Here is a 15130-nt window from a genome sequence, read left to right on the forward strand (position 1 = left end):
AGTGGGTGCATCTGAATACATTGCATTTCACCTGAACATCTAATAGATTTCATGTACGGAATTACTTTTTAAAGGGAGACTTCAACAGACATGAAATCCTTGCCACTACCTCATAATCTAGCCCCATGTTAGTTCCTTCTATTTTACCACTAGTGATGAGGCAACGTGCTTGGTTGGATAAGGTGTTATCCATGCTCATGTGGTGACCGAGTGTCTTCGGCGTGCTCCATTATTACGTTCGAGTCACCGCGGCTTCATGTCTCACGGCTGTTAGACAGGCGCAACACATGATAGGATTGCCTAACAAATAGGGAATCCCCGCATGTGTTACGACTGTCAGCCGCGAGACATGCAGCCGCGGTGACTCGAACATATCATTGGAACGCCGAAGACACTCGGTCAGCACACGAGCATGGATAACACCTCATCCAAGCACATTCGCTCATCACGATTTGCCATGTGACCTCTTACTTTTCAGAAAAGAATAGTCCACAATCTGTCTGCCATCTTGGCGGTGATTATATCTGTCTGCAGGCAGCACTCTGGTAACTACACTTTCCATGAAAACTTGCAGTCATCACTTGGTAAGATGTCATCAGATCACGCTTCTCAGAAGTTATAGTTTTAAAGCTCACTCCAAATTGTAAGCAGTATGCCAGAGATCCACAGGTGCAGATTGAAGGCACATTGGTGGATTTTTCTAGAACTACAAAAAGTCCATATCAGGCACGGACTCCTTTTCCTTCATGGGCTCCTCCATAGATCAATATTAGTGGTGATAATATGCACTTTGTCAATGAGATCTACCACAACTGCAGTTGGAGCAATGCATACATTTGAACTGGAGCTCCAGCCTTGGTTATTGGAAAGAATGAACATTGAGTTTAGCAGGGTTTTCCTTTTTGAAACATTTTTTACTGTTTTCAAATTCTGAACTAACTCTTGATTTAAAATTACAAGATGTAGACTGCAAATTACATTGTGGCTCTAAGTGATTTGGAACATTAAGAACCTGCACAAATGCATAATCTCAGATTAACCTGCTTCTTTTTTTTCCAAGCACATGCTAAGTACAAAGTGTCCAAAGCCTTTGTTATTCTAGCACCCTATGCCTTATTTACCTGTGCAACCCTAGAATGCAATGTAATCAATACAATTGAAAATGGTTTTTATTTTTTGCCACATTTCCATTGTGAATGCTATGGCAAATGTATAATAAACAAAATCATTTTAAGGCATAGAGGTAAGGTTATTTGTTGCAATTGGTGTCATTGAGGTATATAATTCCCTTACTTTTCTTGCTGCAAATACTAGGCTATATCCGCAAACCCAAAAAATGGAGCTATTCATGGGGGAAACATTTCCCCAGAGTGTACTTCATTACGCAAGTTTCTAAACCTATCGTAACAGGAGTGGTGGATCCCCTGCACCATGATCCCAGGAGAGGCTGGAAGGGTGTAACTAAGTGAAGACCTGACTCTTCACTAGAGCCCCTGATGGTGGGGTTAGACTTGGCTCCCGATGGACACCAGGTGCTACCCTAGGACGGATGCATGGCAGGTGACCCCCCCCAAGGGGCAGGAAACTGGAATGGCCAAGAAGGGAAGGTTCAGCTGGTACAGTCGGGCATGGCAGGAACACAGGAGCTGCAGGTGCTGGCTGGTATACGGGCAAGTATGGCTGTTATACAGGCAAGCACTGGCAAGAGCAGTCAGATAAGGCTGTTATATAGGTGGCAACGGCAAATTCAGGCAGGTACGGCCAATATACAGGAGAGCATAGCCGGTCCAGGCTGGTACGGCTAGTTTACAGATAGGCACGGCAAGACAGGTACAACTGTTATAAAGACTGGCACGCAAATACTGGCGAACACGGATGATATACAGGCAGGCACGTGCTGGTTAGCATGCCTGAAATACAGGAACACGAGGCAAGGACGAGTAAACAGGTACAGACAGGTAAACTGACTGGCGGGTACAGGGGACCTGAGAACTAGCAGGAGTTGCGATAACTGACATTATTCGTTGCTCAGGCACATCTCATCAGGTGGCAATGCCTTAAATAATAAGTGTCTCCCAGCTATTGGCCTTGGCCAATTTCAAACTTTCTTCAGCTAAGTGTCGAGCAAAAGAAAACTACTACATTTAGTAGTCGAATCCAAGGGTTAACGTTTCTCCTTGCAAAGCGTGACTTGTCAAGCCTGGCATGCCAAGGTGAGGAGACTTTTAAGCCTTGCAATACTCCTCTGGGAAATTAAGTATGCAAATTGTCTCTTCAGAGAGGAAGATGACTAGAACTCTAGTGCCACCTCTTGGAAATAGCAGTCCTTAAAGTCAATGTTGACCCTTTAACGAGAATTGCCACATGACTTAGGATAAAAGCTAAACCAGAATCTCAATTTGCAATGATTTCATTTGGCTTTTATCCTAATGCGACAAGGCTCGTTAACGGGTCAAGATTGACTTTTAGGATTGCTACTCTTTGTTGCATTGTGTATTCCTGGCTGCCACTAACTGAGAATATGCCAGTGAGCATGTTCTGATGGTCTGAAAGGAGAGTTTGTAACTCTTTTATCTGTCTTTTTTTTCTGAGCTCCTCTCAGCTGATGCATGACCACAGCCTACAGTACATTAAAGTTGAGTGTGCAGGGAAAAAAGATCCCATAAAAGACAAACACTGCAACATTTTTAATGAACCCCAATTGCAAACATGTTATTTAGCCCACATGTTATTTAGCCCAAAATGCATGCATTTACGTAAGAAAAAAATTGTCCTCAGCGGTGGACAACCCCTTTAAATATAAACCTTTTACAGTGGCTCCAGAGCACAATGTTAAGCAGCTGTATATCCTAATAGTAATATAAATCAACAGAAGAATTATTTTTAGAATTAGGAATCAAACAAAACAGTCCATGTCAAATGCCAGTCTGGACCAGGAAGCAAAAAAACTGCAAAGCACTAATGTAGCAGTATACAAGCAAATAAAATAGTTTTTTGTTTTTTTTTGTAGTTTAGGAAGAAAACATGCAGAAACAGATTGGGATGTGATATCTCTGCGTGGATGCTTCTAATTTACAGGAGATAGGATTACTGGTGTGTCCACTTTCTATATTCAGCATTATTCAATTCCATTCTTAGCAAGTTTGAATTGAGCTCGTCTATGATTTATAGACCAAGTCACGGAAAGTAATAGCTGTGTTGGAACATGTCTTGTTTCTTTTTTCTTTTGCTTTTCTGCTGACTTCATCATTTTTGGTATTATATTGGAAATCTCATAAGTTTTCTAAGCTCATTACTTGCACAGGGACATTTTATATGTCACAAAATTATACTTTGAGAAATTCTGTAGAAATTCCGTATTGATCACTCCTGAATACAGAGCTGTGGGATAAGCTTGTGTCTTTTCGATTTTTGTTTTTTTTCCATATCATTACTGTGTTTTATTTTGGCTATTTGCTATTGCCCAGAAGTCAAAATGGAAAATGATACCCGCTGAAAGGCGAGCAATGAAGCTTTTCAGAGTTGTATATTAAAGAAGGTTTTTTTTTCATTAGATCTGTGTATATGCTCCCGTGGTGTGAACACGTTAATATACTCACCTATCGCCTCTCTCCCCGGGATCTAGCGCTGGTCTTCTCCTCTTCTCAGTGACGTCACCGCTTTTCAGACTCCACGTTCATGCTGTGCTCTGCGTTACCCGGAAGTGGTTTTCACAGTGTAAATCTATGGAGCGTCAGAACGAGATGCCAAAGACTTACATTGGAAAAGAGACTTCCAGCTCACACGTAGAGTGATCTGCAGAGTCTGATGAGCGGTAACACTAATAGCCAGTGCACAGAGTCAATAAAGGGGCCCATACACATTCATTAAGGGCCCCGTCACACACAGCAAGATCGCTAGCGAGGTCGCTGATTTTGTGAAGCATCAGCGATCTCTCCAGCGATATCACTGTGTGTGACGGGGATTAGCGACCGGCCCCCCTGCTGGGTATCGCTGATCGTGCAGGATCGTCCTGGGCCATTTTTTGATCGTTGGACTCCCGCTGGCCAGCACGCATCGCTGCGTGTGGCAGCGAGAGACCAGCCATCAGCGACTCTGGTATCCAACATAAACATCGGGTAACTAAGAGCCGCGTGGCTCTTGGATACCCGCTGTTTACGTTGGATACCAGCGTGCACGCTGGTATCTAGGGTAAACAGCGGGTATCCAAGAGCCGTGCGGCTCTTAGATACCCGATGTTTACATTGGAAACCAGCTTGCTCGCTGGTCCTGATCGCTGGAGGGGCTGTCTATGTGACAGCTCACCAGCGATTAACGATGTCCCAGCGATCCCATCCATGTCAGATCGTTGGTGGGATCGCTGGGACATCGTTATGTGTAACGGGGCCTTTACTGTGGGCTGATAGCTATTCCCTACTAAATCACCAAACACATGCAAGCTCGGTTTGTTAGGTGTGCATGTGTTCTGATTAGGGAGAGGGGAGTAAGCTGCTGTCAGGCACCTCATGTTGGAATTTGCCTCCCTTGATAAGGGTCTAAGGGTATGTGCACACGCTGTGGATTCTGCTGCGGATCCGCAGCGGATTTGGCCTCTGCGGATCTGCAGCAGTTCTGCAGACAATGTAAGTCTATGTGATTTACATTCTGCTGTGCACACGCTGCGGATTTTCAACTGCGGAAAAGCTGCGGTTTTGAATCCGCAGAAAGAATTGACATGTCTCTGAAATACCTTGTCCTATATGCGCATGTAGGCAGAGGAGGCTTACCAGTCACTGTCAGCAAGTGGGGAGATGCCACCAAGGATAAGCCTTTCCAACTAGTCATCTGCGCACAGGGCTGCCACCAGGAATTTTGGGGTCCTATACTGGCAAAATTTACGTGCGCCCTTGAGACTCCACCCCAGCTCCACCTCCAATCCTCGAACCTTTCACAGTCCCATCGCCCACTCATAGAAAAACTCCACTTCTACACCATGTCCTCACCAATCACACATTAAGAGTTTCCATCTAATACCAGATCACATACACCGCCACCACAACAAGGTAGACTCTTTTGGCCAGGCCCTACTCTACTCTAACCTATTAAACATTTGTTAAAATATCCAATACACTTTTTAGGTATATTTTTATTTCTGTTTCTTTAAGGGAATGTGTCACATACATTTTTTTAAAATGAGCAATAATATCATATACAAGGGACAAATACCATCCCACCATGGCCGATCCACATATTACCACCACATAGCTACCGCATAATACCACATACAAGGAAAAAATACTTCACCATGACCAGACCACATATTACCACCACATACAAGGAACAAATAACGCCACACCATGGCCAGAACACATATTACCACCACATAGTGACCGAATAATACAATACTGATCATTAGTAGAAAAAAAAAACCCACAATACTATTATTACCATAAGTTTCATTATACATAGGAGCTCTGTACATAGTAAACAGTGTATAGTAACAGGGAACAGGTAATACAGTGATCACCAGTGACATTATACACAGGAGCTCTGTATATAGTGTCAGTGTATAGGTAAAACAGGGATCACTTGTGATATTATACACAAGAGTTCTGTATATAGTGTCAGTGTACATGTAATACAGGGATCACCAGTGAAATTATACACAAATGCTCTGTATATAATATACAGTGTATAGTGTCAGTGTACAGATAAGACAGGGATCACCAGTGACAATATACACAGGGCTTCGGTATATAGTGTACAGGTAATACAGTGATAACCAGTGACATTATACACAGGAGCTCTGTATATAGTGTCAGAGTACAGGTAATACCAGGATCACCAGTGTCATTATACACAGGAGCTCTGTATATAGTGTCAGTGTACAGGTAACACAGTGATCACTAGTGACATTATACACAGGAGCTCTGTATATAGTGTCATTGTACAGGTAACACAGTGATCACCAGTGACATTATACATAGGAGCTCTGTATATAGTGTCACTGTACAGGTAATACAGGGATCACTTGTGATTTTATACACAGGAGTTCTGTATATAGTGTCAGTGTACATGTAATACAGGGATCACCAGTGACATTATACACAGATGCTCTGTATATAGAGTCAGTGTACATGAAACACAACGATCACCAGTGACATACACAGGAGCTCTGTATATAGTGTCAGTGTACAGGTAATACACTGACTCACCGCTGACGTCTTTAGTTGAAGTCATACATCTTCATCCAGTGCACACCGCCATCACATTTTCCAGCCAGGACTCGTCTATGCAGAAAATAAAACATTTATTTAGAGCACATTCCCCAATTTATCCCCAACTTTTATACTACGCCAGATAAAGAAATAAAGTGACAGTGTTGCACTGCCCAGTAACAAGACCTCCCCCCAACTAAATAATATCCCATAATTAGCCCCTACAGTAATAATGTCCTAAATCCTGCTCCCAGATGTACTCCATTCTGGACCCCACGTGTTTCATTCTTTGCTCCATGTCTCTCCATACTGCCCCCGTGTCTCTCCATACTGCCCCGTGTCTCTCCATACTTCCCCATGTTTCTGCATACTGCCCAATGTCTCTCCATATTATCCAGTGTCTCTCCATACTGCCCGTGTCTCTCCATACTGCCCCATGTCTCGGCATACTGCCCCATGTCTCTGCATACTGCCCCAGTGTCTCTCGATATTGCCTCGTGTTTCTCCATACTAACCCATGTCTCTGCATACTGCCACAGTGTTTCTCCACACCGCCTCACATGACTCCACAGTGCCCCCATAATGCGGCTTTAAAAAAATAAAGTTTCTCCTTACCTTGCCGAGGTCCAGAGATGTCCTCTCCTCAATTCATCTGAGGTGTTGACGTCCCGGCGTTTGGCAGTGACGTCATATGCTGGCGACGTGCAAGCCGACGTCAGCTGCCGGCCTGTGATTGGCTGACGGCTGCTAACTGTTCCCGTGCGGGAAGGCTTCCCGCACGGCAACATAGATTTTAACTGAACGAGCGTCCGAGGGCACACGTTTTATTACTGAACAGGCAGATACCTCCCTCTGGGGCCGGTGATTAGAAGAGAGGGGGTCGCTCTAGGCCCCATACGCCCTGATGGCGGCCCTCTCCCCATTGACACATGCCACTTGCTCAGTGGTCTTCCGCAGCCACTCACAAAGATGGCCACACACTGGACCTCATCTCCATCCGCGTCTGTTCCCTATCTACCGTATTTAGCTCACCTATTCCTCTTTCAGACCACAACCTACTTACATTCTCTTCCTTCTCCTGTCCAGGTGCACAATCCACTCTCCACAAACTTGCACATCCTCGCAGAAATCTCAAACACCTTGACCTACACAAACTCTCTGAATCCCTTCTCCCTCCTACAGACAAGTTCCTAACACAATGCAGATGCTGCTGCCGCTTTATATAACATAGCTACAGCTCTCGCTTCCTTAACCCCCCCCTCAAACATACCAAAGCTCGCATACTCAACGGGTAACCCTGGCACACCAGCCTGACTAAAGAACTGAGGGTCCAGAGTTGCTGAGCGGAGATGGAAAAGATACCTTCATCACATTCAGACAGTCTGTCACTATTTTCAAGTCCATGATCACTGCAGCAAAACAAACATATTTCTAATCGCTCAAATCCTCCCTGTCTCACAACTTTAAACAGCTATTCAACACTTTCAATTTTCTCCTCCGTCCCCCAGGATCTTCTCCCTCTCCTTTCATCTCTGCTGAAGACTTTGCCTCATTCTTCAAGTAGAACATCGGAGAAAGCTTTGGCCTTCAGCCTCCACAGCCCCTCCTCATAACTACTCAGCCCTACTCCTCCAAAACCTGCTTCTCCACCATTACAGAAAATCAACTTTCTTCTTTACTCTCCAAATCACATCTCACCACCTGTGAACTTGACCCGATCCCGTCCCACCTCATCCCAAACCTCACCACAGTTTTCATCTCAACCCTAACCCATGTCTTCTTCCCCTCATGCTTTAAACATGCCTCAATCACACCCATCCTCAAAAAGCTCTCCCTTGACCCATCTTCTCTGTCTAGCTATCGCCCCATATCACTTCTGCTTTATGCCTCAAAAGTACTGGAACAACAACTCCACTTTGAACTGTCCTCCCACCTCTCTTTCCGCTCCCCCTTCGACCACCTAATATCTGGCTTCAGATTGCACTATTCCACTGAAACTGCCCTGACTAAAGTCACCAATGACCTACTCGCTGTCAAATCTAAGTGTCACTACTCTGTCCTCCTGTCATCTGCCTTTGACACAGTGGACCATTCCTTCTTACTACAGATTCTCTTATCTCTTGGCATCACAGACTTGGCCCTATTATGGATGATCTCATACTAAACAGACTAGAGATTCAGCGTCCCCTAAGCTTCAGTTCTAGGACTTGTGCTCTTCTCCATGTTTGGCCTGGGACTGCCCATAGCGTCCCATGGCTTTCAGTATCGCCTCTATGCTGATGACACACAGATCTACCTCTCTGGAGCCAGTATCACCTCTTTACTGACCAGGATCCCACATTATCTTTCCCCTATTTCATCTTTCTTCTCTGCTAGATTTCTAAAACTTAACATGGATAAAACAGAATTCATCATCTTTCCACCATCTCACTCCCCCCTCCTCAGCAGACCTATCCATCAAAGTCAATGACTGTCCACTCTACCCAGTTTTGCAAGCTCACTGCCTCGGGGGTAACCCTTAACTATGATTTTTTCTTTCAAACCACTCATCCAAGTCCTTTCCACTTCCTGCAGACTGCAACTCAAAAATATATCCCAGATCTGGATCTGCTCATTCCTCAACCAAGATTCTGCAAAAACACTAGTGCATGTTTTTATCTCCCGCCTCGACTACTGCAGTCTCCTACTTTATGACCTCCCATCTATTCTATCCTAAACTCTACTGCCTGTTAGGCGTCGGATTCCTGCGGCTACACAGCAGGAGTCCAGAGCCTCACATACTGCTTCGCAGCAAGTTACTCCTGAGGCTAAGTCCCTCTGCCGCTCCTCTGAGCATGCTCATGAGACGATCTCCCATTGGAGGTCGGGAGTCACGTGCTCAGGTCCTTCTCCTGATCTGATTGGTCCATCTCAGAGATCTGGAAGGTCCCGGCAGCGCACTGCTATAAAAGGGCCGCATGGCCGTTCGGCCATGCGCTAGTATAGGCTATTCTTGCTAGATGTGTGAATAGTGATGGATGTATGATTCTGGTGACTGACTCATTAAGATTCCCCTCCCTCTGATATTACGCATGTGGATAGGGAACTATAGTTAGAGTCCATGCCAGTCACTGGCAAGCCATAGGCTACTGTGCACACCGCACCTCTACACTAGTGTCCGGTGGTGTCACGTCTCTCAAGGCACCATCGCTTAGCGGCTGTGTCTGCCGCCGCGCTGCATGTAGCAGCACTTACTGGCGTCCATGGCAGCGACGGCGCACGCACGGTAGGTCTAGACGGACACCGTCCCCTGTCTTTGAGCCGTGTCCTGTGACCAGATACCGTGCGTGCAATTTCACTAAGTCGGGTGAAGTCTAACTGGCTCAGTGTATACTTGTATGTTTTTGTTAGAGCGCCTCTGTGAGTTTAACAGAGTCCGCTCCGCGCTCATCGGGTGACGTTGAAACCGAGTGCATTATACCGCCATATAGCGCGTCTGCCATTGTTTAGCAGCGGTTTTAACACCTACTGCACTGTGGACCCAGAGCGGCGAACGCACTTTATTATTTATTTATTTAGTGTGTTCCGCCGTTCCTAACATTATACTAGCGCCAGGGTCTGGCTAATAATGGCAGACATGCAGCAGCTTCAACGGTACATTCAGCAGCTGGAGGGCAGGTTGGCTACTGTCGAGAGTGCCGCCTCCGCTGCGAAGTTTACTGACGCTGCTGCTCAGACAGTCGCAGAGGCTGTCTCACGTGTGTCCACGCCGACAGTTACCCGCCTCCCGTTGCCCCATAAATTTTCTGGCGAAAGTGCCTCCTGTAGGGGTTTCGTGAGCCAGTGCTCCATTCAGCTTGAGTTACTGGCCCCACGTTTCCCTACAGAACGGGCTAAGGTGGGGTTCCTCGTTTCCCTTCTGTCGGGCAGGGCATTGGAGTGGGCTACGCCACTATGGGAGCGTGGTGACCCAGAAGTTCGGACCGCTGCTCAGTTCTTAACATCTCTATAGCAGGCCTTTTTGGGCCCACGGGTCACTTACGATACCTCTCTCCAGTTACTTGCGCTTATGCAGGGAAATCAGTCGGTCAGTCAGTATGCCGTTCGTTTCCGGACACTGGCTTCCGAGCTCGAGTGGCCTGATAGAGCACTCATCCCTGTGTTCTGGAGAGGGTTGGCTGAGCATGTCAAAGATGCCTTATCCACCAGGGAGGTTCCCATCAGCCTGGAAGAGTTGATAACGATCTCCACCCGTATAGACCTCCGTTTTACAGAGCGCAGGCTGGAGCGTACTCAATCCAGACAGAAATTTAGGTTGACTCCTGGCTTCTCCAAATTGTTGGAGCCTCCTGATCTGGAGGTTTTACCTCCTGAACCCATGGACGTGTCCCGTACCGGTCCGAAACCACGTCCGGCACAGGGTCCCACTTGCTGCTACCTGTGTCGACAGTCGGACCACCTGGCTAATAGATGTCCGCAGCGGTCGAAAAAGCGTTCACCTCCGGTGGCAGTTGGTGGAGATCTACCTAATATGAAAACGTTCTCCTCCAAACCAGTATTCCGAGAGACATTAGATAACGGGGCTTCCTCCTGGGAGGTAGAGGTCACAGTGGACTCTGGGGCAGAGGGAAATGTTATGTCCTCAGCCTTTGCCCAAAAGCTTGCCATTCCACTGGTGCCACTTCCTCACCCCATGACCGTTAGGGTGGTTAACGGATCTACCTTACCATCTCAGATTACCCACCAGACAGCACCCCTGGGGTTCTCAATCTCTCCGTCTCATCGCGAGATGTTGTCCCTGCTCATCATGCCTAAGGGCATCAACCAGGTGCTTCTTGGACTCCCCTGGTTACGTTGCCATTCTCCCCATATTGAGTGGTCCTCGGAGAGTATATTGGGCTGGAGCAAGGACTATGTAGGAAGGTGCATGGGGGCAGTGTTCAAGTAGCCTCTGTGGAGGTGCCCGCGGATCATTCCGCACCCCTCACTGGGAATCTGAAGTTCATGGCTCCTGTCGTCCTTGAACCAGTGCCACCGAGCAAAACCTTTATTCCGCCTCACCTGCGGTCCAAGGTTCTCGCGTGGGCACACGCGTCCAGAGTGGGTGGTCACTTTGGTTACAAGCGTACCACAAAACTCCTGCTAGCTCTTATTGGTGGCCGCAGAGGGCTCAGGACACTAAAAAATATATTCAGGCATACGCCTCCTGTGCTCGGAGTAGATCCTCTAAACAGAGGTCGGCTGGGTTACGGTGTCCCTTGCCGGTGGCAGACTGGGCAATGGAGGTCCGCGACAGTCTGGGTCGCACCCCGCATGTCACTCAAATCTCTGTAATGAGAATGAAGACGCCCGCCGACACACTTCGGCATCCCACTCCAACTTCGGCTCCTGGCGACTTAGCCATCCCCGACGCCCTCCACATGCCTTCTCTCGGACCAATTCACATGTCCCGGTTTTTCAAGTCATCTGCCGGGGCATCAGGCTGGTCTGCGGACTAACCTGAGGCCTACGCCTCTGTGGGTCATAAGGTGGTACGTGGCAAAAAATTTTTGCCAGGAGAGGGGGCCCTAGGAGGGGGGGTAATGTTAGGCGTCGGATTCCTGCGGCTACACAGCAGGAGTCCAGAGCTTCACATACTGCTTCGCAGCAAGTTACTCCTGAGGCTAAGTCCCTCTGCCGCTCTTCTGAGCATGCTCATGAGACGATCTCCCATTGGAGGTCGGGAGTCACGTGCTCAGCTCCTTCTCCTGATCTGATTGGTCCATCTTAGAGATCTGGAAGGTCCCGACAGCGCACGGCTATAAAAGGGCCGCATGGCCATTCGGCCATGCGCTAGTATAGGCTATTCTTGCTAGATGTGTGAATGGTGATGGATGTATGATTCTGGTGACTGACTCATTAAGATTCCCCTCCCTCTGATATTACGCATGTGGATAGGGAACTATAGGTAGAGTCCGTGCCAGTCACTGGCAAGCCATAGGCTACTGTGCACACCGCACCTCTACACTAGCGTCCGGTGGTGTCACGTCTCTCAAGGCACCATCGCTTAGCGGCTGTGTCTGCCGCCACGCTGCATGTAGCTGCACTTACCGGCGTCTGCAGCAGCGACGCCGCACACACGTTAGGTCTAGACGGACACCGTCCCCTGCAATTTCACTGAGTCCGGTGAAGTCTAACAGGCTCAGTGTATACTTGTATGTTTTTGTTACAGCGCCTCTGTGAGTTTAATAGAGTCCGCTCCGCGCTCATCGGGTGACGTTGAACCCGAGCGCATTGTACCGCCATATAGCGCGTCTGCCATTGTTTAGCAGCGGTTTTAACACCTACTGCACTGTGGACCTCGAGCGGCGAATGCACTTTATTATTTATTTATTTAGTGCGTTCCGCCGTTCCTAACACTGCCTAACTAATCCACCTAACCTCCTGCTACTCCCTGGCCTCTCTGTCAATTCCTTCACTGGCTCTCCATTACCCAGAGACTCCAGTTCAAAACTCTAACAATCGCATACAAGATTTTTCCTGGGTATCCTCCTTACTCAGGAACTCTCTAACCCAGCATATCAGACTCGTGCGTACTGTGGAAACCTTCAAAACGAACCTGAAGACCTACCTCTTTCGACAAGCCTACAACCTGCAGTAACACTTGTTCCATTATACCGCTGCACGACCAGCTCTACCCTCACCTATTGTATCCTCACCCATCCCTTGTAGATTGTAAGCCCTCTGGGGCAGGCTCCTCTCTTCTCCTGTACTAGTCAGTGACTCATTTTGTTCAGGATTATTGTACTTGTTTTTTGTTATGTATACCCCTTTTCAAATGTAAAGCTCCATGGAATAAATGGCGCTATAATAATAATTAGTGTGCAATTAAAAGTAAGATAGCTAGATCAGAATACGGGATAATCAATGAAAAACTGTTCAGCCCAATTAAGTCAAAGCTATTAAAAAATTCTGGCACAAATATGCAAATTCACATACAATGATGTGCAAATGTGCAAAAATAAGCTATAGAAAATATGACCAAAGTAAATCAAAATTTCTCAATATAAGACCTAGCGCAAATTTGGCATAATGTGAAACCCAGGGTAAGCAATGAAATGATTGACAGCCTAGTAATTGATTAAATCATGCATAGTAGAACCTGTATGCGGCATACAATATGGAGCAGGAACTCCATGCGTATCGCCACAGCAAGTGGCTTCCTCAGGTGTGATGGACTAATTGTAAGGATGTTACTTTTTTCCAGGGTATTGCATTTGACTTCCTCAATAACCTATATATTATTAGTTTTATGTGGGTTACCTCATTGAACATATTGGAGTAGGGTCATTAGTCCTTACATGGACATGACATGTGGTTATTTGTAGCCTTTTGGCTTTATAATTGTTTTTAATTAATTATGTCTTCTGTCTGTTGGATCAATAAAGATTAGTTGATGCTTTACAATAGGTGATCCTGACTACTTTACACACTTCTTTTTCATATGTGTGAAAATTGCAAGATTACTCATTTAGTTGTTTTTCTTTTATGAAGATTGTGATGTGAAAAGAAAAAGAAAAACACCTGTAACACAAAAACCTGATTGGGACAATAGGAAATTTTCCGATGATCACTTTGGTGATTTTGATTTGTTTTCTCTTTGCTGATATTTAGAATACAAGTAAAAGGCTATACATACTATTTTGTGATCTCTTCCAGAAATATATTTGACAACTAATATTAATGTGATAATATGAAAAAAATTATTATCATTGAACATGCACATTATTTGTGTTTTGTTTTTTTTTGTTAGGAGTCCCTTTCCCAAAGAACTTCCTCCAGATCTGCAAGAAAATCTTGTGCAGACTATTCCGTGTGTTTGTCCATGTATACATTCATCACTTTGACCGCATCCTACTCATGGGAGCAGAGGCGCATGTTAATACCTGCTACAAGCACTTTTACTACTTTGTAACAGAGCTGAACCTCGTAGATCGAAAGGAGCTAGAACCACTGGTAAGCGAAAATAAATTTCATGCACTTTTCATTTCACTTAAATCCATCTCATTGATTTTCTGGCATACAGTGCTCTGTGAGGTGCTTTATGCAAGGAGCTGCCTCCTACAGTCAATGGAAAAGTTCCATATTCCTGGAATTTGTTAGAACATGTCATAGAAAAAACTGTATGCCCTGTATGAAATTTAAAGGTTATCTGTCAGTGTAAAATGTCTTATTCCTGGAACCTGTCTATGTTCCGCTTTGCGCATGCTCTGACACTCACACTATCACTATGTCTATGCTTTCAATTGAGCTAGCGATTCCCTTTATAAAGTGAGCGCTGCCAATCAAAGAAGATACAATTAAAGGGGATCTCTGCAGGACTTTGTTATTTTATCTGAGAGCAGCAAGAAATGGGGGCTGGGACTGATTACAGCAATGTGTCACTTTTAGGGCTCATATCCATCACCGTAAAAAAACGGTCTGATATCGGTCCAGAAAACTGGGATCCGAAAGACATCCGATTTACATGCGAATGCGAACCTAATGAAAAGTGATTTTAACATTAGCTCTTACATAGAGTATTTCTTTGTCATTTAGACAGAGTTTTCAAAGGAAATATTATATATATATACATATATATATATACACAGTTAGGTTCATATATATTTGGACAGAGACAACATTTTTCTAATTTTGGTTCTAGACCAGGGGTGGGGAACCTCAGGCCCCAGGGCCATTTACGACCCTCAATGACCTTTTATCAGGCCGCCGAGCAGATTCTCAGGGACTGCATTCTTTGACAGAGAGCTGTATTTTGATTGCCACAATCTCATTAATTTCTTCTTGCTCTGTTAGCACACACACGCAGTGTTCACTACTGAACATTGAAGGGCATGCAATGAAAGATTAAGTCATGAAACCAGTGCCAGAGTCAGGATTTACTTTGTGGGCGGAGTTTGTATGGCCCCCGAAGG

At 45.8% G+C, this 15130-nt stretch overlaps 1 protein-coding gene across 2 annotated transcripts in view; it reads left to right on the plus strand.

The window, feature by feature from the left end:
* MOB3B (MOB kinase activator 3B) overlaps window positions 1-15130 on the plus strand; it is a 122349-nt gene that overhangs the window by 53946 nt on the left and 53273 nt on the right. For both annotated transcript variants that reach the window (XM_073543669.1, XM_073543670.1), the window contains exon 3: window positions 13969-14171. In XM_073543669.1, coding sequence (XP_073399770.1) covers window positions 13969-14171 — 203 coding nt within the window. The remainder of the gene's footprint in view (window positions 1-13968; window positions 14172-15130) is intronic.

Source organism: Dendrobates tinctorius, unplaced genomic scaffold, assembly GCF_039654945.1.
Source record: "Dendrobates tinctorius isolate UK_male_01 unplaced genomic scaffold, ASM3965494v1 ptg000134l, whole genome shotgun sequence".
Classification (NCBI taxonomy): Eukaryota; Metazoa; Chordata; class Amphibia; order Anura; family Dendrobatidae; genus Dendrobates; species Dendrobates tinctorius.